The following is an 8610-nucleotide window of genomic DNA, read 5'->3' as shown; positions in this document are numbered from 1 at the left end:
CGACGCGTGCGCGACGCGAAAACTTATTCGCGTAAATTTGTGCAACTGATTCTAGATAATTGCAAATGGGTAGGTATACTTTCAGCAAGGGATGCTATGGCTGTTCCGAATAAAATTATCGTTCTCCCGCGAATCATGGTTGCGCGATTTCGAAATTTCGTTCGCAGATTTGTTGCGTTCGGTTCCGCGAATTCGACAACACATTTTTAAATACGCGATCGTACTGATATTGAAACTTCTAATAGTAATAGAAAATTATTATAGATTTGTTTAAAATTTATAAATCACTGGATTTCTTTAAATGTGCAAATGAAAATGTCTGTACAAAAGTAAATTGAACATTACACGTGTGTCGTTATTTTCGCATTAAAATTTTTAATGGATCTTAAATAAAACATAAATGTTAATCGTGCAGTATCGTGCATTTTGTAATTGTTACTAGATTCGTTAAACAAACATGTTTTCTCATAATTTTGTTAGATTATACTACGTTTCACAGACGGCTAATCCCATTATCTGAATAGAGATTGGTATGACTACAAGATAATCGACAGGGGGTTGAAATTTTTCTAAATTTCTGCAAAACACGATCGTTTGCGTAATTTGTTTACGTGCTCGTTCCAGATAGTATTTACCTGACCGACATATTATCAGTTACCCAAGGTCCAGCTATGTGAAAAATGCAAAATTATTATCTTTCATGCGTTCGCTGTTCTTATAAATACTCAACACCTGCCGATTTAAATCAGAAACCTACGAGCTCTACCCAAGTGAAGATAAGGTGAGTTACAGTCTTAAGATTCTTTTGCAAAACGATTTCAAAAGTGAATTATTAGTACATACTGTTCTTTTATTAGAAGCTATTACTACAACCATGAAGAAATTTTTCGCAATTCTGTGCGTGACCATTCTGGTAGTTGGTCTTGTTGAGAGTTGCAAACCACCTGGCTTACTCGTAAGTGAATTTTTTAATACTTTACCATAAATTTTTATTATATATATATTATAATATAATATAATAATATACATATATATATATATATATATATATATATATATATATATATATATATATATATATATATATATAATATATATAATATATAAAATAATATATATTATACTATAATTTTACCATAATTTTTTAATACCAACCATAACAAAATATTACCGTCTCTAAATATTAAGCTACTTTTCTAAGAACTATCAATAAGGAATGCACTAACATAAAATTATGTACAATAAAACCTCGTTTATCCGAACATATCGGGGAACAAGACAATCCGGATAACCAAGGTGTTCCGATAATAGAGGTTCACTAGTTATTCCGCCCCACTAGTTATCTCGATAATCGAGGCTGCAATTCGGATAACTCAGGTTCAAATGTTTATGAGAGGTACCGCGAGGAAACAGATACAGTTACCATTTTGGACTTTTGTAATCTAACAACATTAATCGAAATATAAAACGATTTTCATAACTTTTAATATTATTATTATTAATATTTTAATATTATTATTAATATTTTAATATTATTATTAATATTTTAATATTATTATTAATATTTTAATATTAATATTATTATTAATTATTTGATGTTCCCAAAAATGATTGGCTTACGTTACTAAGGATTAATAATATTATTACAATATAATAATACGCGCTCTCCCTCGTATAACTGAGAATATGCTTGACAGTAGCTCGGATAATAAAGGTTCAATTGTAAGTTCGTACATTTGATTATCCTGCAAATGTCAAATATCACGTGTAAATTACTATTGTTACTTCCATTAGAGATGTAGGAAAAATTCAATTTTGAAAAATTCTCCGGAAAATCTGTTTGCTCATAAATCTAATATTTTCTACCCGTCTATCACTCATCACATCTAGTAATTGCAACAAACACCGCTGATGGTTCAATATCGATCGTATTCCACTGATTTTGTTATCTCCTAACTGTCAATCCATATCAAATTACTGTGGCAAGCAAATAGCATCGAGACATTGTCAATGTCTACGAACAATAATAAAATTGCAAACAGTAAACAATGAACAGATATACGAATCGGATGATACACTAGTATCGTGTAAATATATTTCTACAATATCAAATCCTCGATAAAAGATGGCTTAAATGCAACCATCCATAACGCCAAGTGATAAAATTATTTGCCATATTCATTCTTTTCTTTCGACGTCTTCTCTGATTTATACAAAATAAAATGATAAAAGTGTAAATAGGAAATCTTAATTCAGACCCCCCCCCATCTCGCTATACATATAATTTATTAAAATTTGATAATTCAATACATTAGAATCGTGTGTCACAAGATTGAATTTTTTTCACGAATGAATTTATTGCATTTTTGACTCTGTAGTACTCGATGAGAACAATACTAGTTATGAAATAATGCACCTTTCTTTCACAGTGCAACGAAGACAAAGATTGCTGTGCACCGTTAGTATGCAACCCGTGGGCTGGACGATGTACCAAACCTCAGGCTCCTCCAGCTGCAACAAACAAACCGAGTAATCCGCCTGCACCAATTGTTGACGGCCAGATGTGAACAAATGATTAATCGACAAACTGGGACTGTACTTCGTAGGCCTACGAATTTTTAGAACTTGCTTATAAATGTACAACATATACACAATATTATCAAAGCAATTATAATACGCAATTGAAAAAATGTATCTCACTTTGTGCTTTTGTTTTCCTCTTCCTCCTTTACGCCAATGAATATTAATGAATTAGCTAATTAATAAATATGGACCGTAATAATTTGTCAAGAATTGATTTCCGGCTACTTATTAGAATTTTTCAGTATAATAGTTGAAGTAATCGAAGGGATCTAAAAATATTTAATAAAAATTGACTCCATCAATATTAGAGCAAGAGAGGAGAATTAGTTTTTCGATTATGAGATTGAAATGTTCCTGAAATATAACATTTATTTTTAGATTGTGTGTACTGTCTTTTAGGTTTAATATAAAGCATAGGTTTTGCTATGTGAGAATAAATGCATCCAAATCTCTATTTGGAAATCGGTTGATTGAGCTATAAATATCTCAAAGAGATTTCATTGACATTCATTTTATTAATCTCATTGTTCCAACGTTTTCTTATTAGTATTTCTTCTTACTCCAGTTACCAATAGGACGGTTATCTATCATGCAAACATGGTGTGCTAATTCTGTGTTTGTCTATATATTTACTAGCTTAACACTTGTATTAACTCAGTTATAAATACATGATAGGTCGATAAAAAGATCATATCTGTCAATTTTCTGGAGAATGATATATTGTATCTGTGACAATGGATAATTGATAATAATCAATTTGATTCAATGCAATGCTACGCTGATCTCTGTGAATGTTGTTTTTTGTCAAATAATTTTAAAAATTTCAATTCAACTCTGCAGTGTTTAAGATTGCCTTATTTAATAACGCTTATAATATACTTGTAACATGTACTTGTAATAATACTTATAACAATACTTATACTTTGGGAGCTAATTGTGGCGAGTCACAGTCGGTTTCGGCACGAATACAGAGTGTGACCGTCAATGGAAGTCACGACTTCTTATCTATTGAAAACTAAGTGTACAATGTGTTAAAATGTCCAAATAATCATATTTAGCAATATACAAGGTGTTCCACAATTATTTTAACAGCCGAAAATGAGGGGTAGCTGAGGTCATTTGAAGTAACTTTTTCCTTTGCGAAAATGCAATCTGCGGCTTTGTTTACGAGTTATTAACGGAAAACACTGACCAATGAGAGGTGATGGCGCGAAGTTCGAGAGCCCGCAGCACGAGGCTTTGACAGATGGTCGGGACGGACTCGAGCCGCGTTCGAAGTATCGAACAAATCACGAAGCGAGAACTTTCCGGATTTTTTTTTACTACGTAACAGTGATATTTTTAAGAAAAACGCTGTTCACCTTTACTTTAGAACGTTTGAGGAATATTTACTAATTTTTCGGACCCGAAATAGTAAGTAATTTAACCGTGACGGCCGTTTTAATTTTCTAGTGTGCATGACACCTTGTGTGTAACCTTGACATATCAAGGACATATCAAGGTTATCTCAAGGACATATCAAGGTTATGTCAAAGTTATGTCAAGGTCAACATATGAAATTTTTAAGCAAGGTTTACAGTGAAGATTAACAAAGTACGTAAATGATATTTTAATTTAAATAATTCCGTGTCCGAACACAGTTCAACGAATGATTCACAAAGCTAATTTAATAAATAATAATCGTGTCAAAGCACGTAAGGGACCTTGATTGATTGACCTTGACGTAACCTTGACATAACCTTGATATGACTTTGACATCAAGGTTATGTCAAGGTCATGTCAAGGTCTAACAGACATATCCCTTACGATAATATTATAATATAATATTATCAATAATCTTGATATAACCTTGACATGACCTTGACATAACCTTGATATGTCCTTGATATGTCAAGGTTACACACAAGATGTCATGCACACTAGAAAATTAAAACGGCCGTCACGGTTAAATTACTCACTATTTCGGGTCCGAAAAATTAGTAAATATTCCTCAGACGTTCTAAAGTAAAGGTGAACAGCGTTTTTCTTAAAAATATCACTGTTACGTAGTAAAAAAAAATCCGGAAAGTTCTCGCTTCGTGATTTGTTCGATACTTCGAACGTGGCTCGAGTCCGTCCCGACCATCTGTCAAAGCCTCGTGCTGCGGGCTCTGGAACTTGGCGCCATCACCTCTCATTGGTCAGTGTTTTCCGTTAATAACTCGTAAACAAAGCCGCAGATTGCAATTTCGCAAAGGAAAAAGTTACTTCAAATGACCTCAGCTACCCCTCATTTTCGGCTGTTAAAATAATTGTGGAACACCCTGTAGATTAATTTCAAATGAGTTCGCCGAACGAATATTAGAAGGATCAAATAGCACGTTAGTTCACAACGTAGATTGTTTACATTACCTTATGAACATAAGGCCACCTTACAATGTAATCTTTATAGGAAATGATGGTCAGGGGTTACATGATTGTAATTAATCGATAGAAATTTTGTAATGCTTATATGCAATATAATAATTAACACGAAATGAAATAATTAAATTAGAATTATTTTCCTACATTTTTGATAAGGTTTACGAAAATATCCGCTCAAAATATTCTGGGATTCACATTATGACATACATATCCATCAGATAGTACATTTTGATACTGTAAAAACGTTTTAACAAACTATGTAATCATAACCGGTCAAGAAATTGGTACGCGGACGTTCACTTATAGAAACAAAAAATATGGTCAGTTACTGTATAAATAAAAAAATTTGCGACATTATACATGCAACTACGTATATGGTTAAATTAAGACAAACCAATGCAATAACATAAATAATTATTACTCAAATGTATACTCCTTATTTGTATACTTTAAGTCCATAACAAGACCATATGAATAAATTTTATTTACACGAACCATAGCGTACTTTATGGTGAATGAAATGGCGTTTATTATAATCTGACTTAAACCTGCCAACCTAACTTTACCCTGCCAAGTAGACATGAGTTTTTTACTTCTTCTCTCATTCCAAGTAATAGCAAAATTTGAAAAAAGTATTACAGTCATTGTCTAATAGACTGAGCCCTCTATTATCTAAAAAAATTCAAGTCATTATGTCCAATTCTAAAAAAAGTTATACCGTTTTTCAAGTGGTCTTAACACTAAACCTACCAAGCAGTAATACTAACTGGCATGTACTGCTTCACAAAAGTGAGAAGACCGAATTTATTTGGAATTTGTAAAGTTTTTATTATAAGACTTGCTCCAATAATATAACTTATTCAAACGTTCTCCACGAAAGAGTCTCAGAACTTTTCAGAATTGCAAAATAAGAAAGCGATCACTTTGACCGCGGTAGGTTTAGTGTTAAATACATATATGTCCGCTACTGTACGTGGTGATATAATCATTCGCCTTGCTGACTCTTCGTCCTAACCGCAGCGGCCGATAACACTTCTTAACGTACCGTGCTGGAGTCAACATACCCTTTTCAACGTACCCTTCCCTTTGACTAAATACTACATTACAAGTAAGTACCTTATGCGTTTGGGACTACTGCGTTTTTCTCTATTTCACTTAACCCTTTGCACTCCGCTGTCCCCTCTCGTGGGATATCGTAATTCTAGCATATCACTCGGATGTCCCCTCTCGCGGGACATTAAAGTTTATTAGTGATTACGGGGAATTGAGTTATGTCAGTGCAACTTTTTGAGACATGCATGTTTCCCTGAAGTTTTCTCTTGAAATGGCACAAGAAATCAAATCAAAATATTAGTAAAAATATTAAGATATATACAAGAAATGTCAGCGGGTTTTGACGAGAACGTGACAGGCGTGCTCACGACGGTCCGAGCACTTTAAAGGCGCCATTTGAAAAGAGCGATAAGGCAAGTTTGTAGAAGAAAGGTCGGTATGCGAACATAACACGCACTGTATAGTGAGATTTATAATCATAAAATCTGGAGGAAAAGATTTTCAAAGCTGAACTCAGTTTGGTTTGAAGCGTCCAGCGGTATAGATAGATCTAACGAGTGAGAAAATCGGAAAAGTGATTCTTCTCTTGGTAAAGAAATTGTTTGGTAAAAGTTTTTTTGGTAAATATCATCTTGTGAGTTAGTAATAACAATTAGAAATTTTCAACCTATGTATTTACTCATATTTTTTATTAGAAAGACTGTTGTTGTATGTTAGAAAGACTAACTGTAGAAGGTTTTCTTCTAAGCACTATCATTAAAGAAAAATGTAATATGTACAATAGACAATCCTTTTTTTCTTTCCAGAAGAACATTCAGGCAATGAGAAAGTTAACAGTTTCTGCTAAAATCATTATAATTGGCAGCTTCGTCATGGTCAAGTTGAAAATAAATCATTCACAAAATTCGGACACTAAACGTAAACAATTTCTTAAACCGGTAAGTGTACTAAATTTATAATTATTTTGTACATTTTATCGACTGTTGTATGTATGCAGTGTACATGGAGTATCGATTGTTGTGGTCTCTGTATACGCGCATCTTATGAGCAATATGAAATACATTCGTGACACATTATACATTATATAGTACATTATATAGCGTTCATACATTATACGTTCGAGAATAAAATAATCCGAAGAATCGAAACAGCTGTGGTATTATTTTCTATTACCAAAAAGATTAATTTATATTTACCTTTTATTTCCTGGAACTACTTGCTATTCATTAAAATTTTGCGTTATTATGAAATCTTGATGAAACATTGGGCGTTCATTTTTCGAATTTCAAATTATCTAAGTTTTGAATTATTTTAGAAAGTTCTGACTTGTTTTCTTCTTTTTGTACGGATAACCCTGCCAAACATGCCTGACCCTGACCTACGCTTTAGAGAAGCTTTTTAAAAAATGGCTCGAAATATACTGAAAATTTGACAGAACTATAACCTAACCCCGACAATAAACATAACTATAACCTAACCCCGACAATAAACATAAGCTTCACCTAATCCTGACAATAAACATAACCTTGACCTAACTCTGAAATAAACATAACCCTGTACATAACTTTGATTTAACCATGACCTAAACCTGGCAACCTGACTTATCCCTGCCCTACACTGTAGATTATGTTAAAAAAAGGGCTCAAACTATTCTCGGATTCTTATTCCGACATACAATGGTATGCATAATTTATAGACTCAAAGTAGCCTTCGCATTGTTACTGACATTTAAACGAAAACTTAACAAAATATTATATTTGTATATTTCGATTTTCTATTATTTCTAATATAGAAATATACAAATATGATATTTTCTTACGTTCTTTTTAAATATACAGGTTGACTTGGCCAAAGAAGACCCCCTATAGTGCTTGTGAGTAATTATAAACTCAAAGTAACTTGTACATTTTTATAGATATTTAAACAAAAACCAAGAGAAAAACTGTATTTGTATATTTCTATATTAGAAATAATAGAAAATGGAAATATACAAATATGATATATCGCTAAGATTTTGTTTAAATACCGCTGAAAATGTATAAGTTACTTCGAGCCTGTAATTATTCACACCACTGTATTCGTCAGACAGTAGTACATTTTAATACTATAAAAACTTGTCTTACGAAAAGTTGTGGTCTTCAGAGTTATTTAACAAAATATGTAGAACAAACCGGTCAACAGCTTGGCACGCGGACGTTCACTTATAGAAACATGAGATTTGATTATTCAATAGAAAATAAGTAAGAATTTTTTTATGAAATCATGTAATTTTTGTTATGCAAATCGATGCATTTTTGCATTTTCCTTGACCAATTATTCACATATTTTGATCGAAAACTGATTAGCTTAGAAGTTATGATTTTTGCCCCGAACGCACAGTGCGACTGTTTAAATCACCAAGAGCGGTGTGATGTTCTGTTGCTGCGATGCGGCTGGGAGAGCCTGGGCCTACTATCCCTGAATGGACACATTACTGAATGATGCCAAATTGGGCCAAGTATACGTTTCCTGCATAATGTGCTCTACGTGGTGACTGATAATCATTCGCCTTACTCTTTGTCGTAACCGCAA

The 8610-nt window shown here is 32.8% G+C and overlaps 1 protein-coding gene across 1 annotated transcript; it reads left to right on the top strand.

Moving 5' to 3' along the window:
• The first annotated feature begins 640 nt into the window (after positions 1 to 640).
• Positions 641 to 2694, top strand: LOC117218317 (uncharacterized). The gene is made up of 3 exons (XM_076528794.1): positions 641 to 781; positions 858 to 955; positions 2430 to 2694. Exons 2-3 carry the CDS (start codon positions 875 to 877, stop codon positions 2565 to 2567), a joined length of 219 nt encoding a protein of 72 aa, XP_076384909.1. The 5' UTR covers positions 641 to 781; positions 858 to 874; the 3' UTR covers positions 2568 to 2694.
• Positions 2695 to 8610: the final 5916 nt, after the last annotated feature.

The sequence above is a fragment of the Megalopta genalis genome, chromosome 2 (genome assembly GCF_051020955.1).
Source record: "Megalopta genalis isolate 19385.01 chromosome 2, iyMegGena1_principal, whole genome shotgun sequence".
Classification (NCBI taxonomy): Eukaryota; Metazoa; Arthropoda; class Insecta; order Hymenoptera; family Halictidae; genus Megalopta; species Megalopta genalis.
The sequence above is the reverse complement of the archived record's forward strand: the minus strand, read 5'-3'. Positions and strand labels throughout refer to the sequence as shown.

Excerpts from the sequence above, each read along its gene's own strand:
- LOC117218317 (XM_076528794.1), top strand. The coding sequence starts at position 875 with ATGAAGAAATTTTTCGCAATTCTGTGCGTGACCATTCTGGTAGTTGGT. Across the intron at positions 956-2,429 it reads GCAAACCACCTGGCTTACTC|TGCAACGAAGACAAAGATTG; the intron begins GTAAGTGAATTT and ends TTTCTTTCACAG.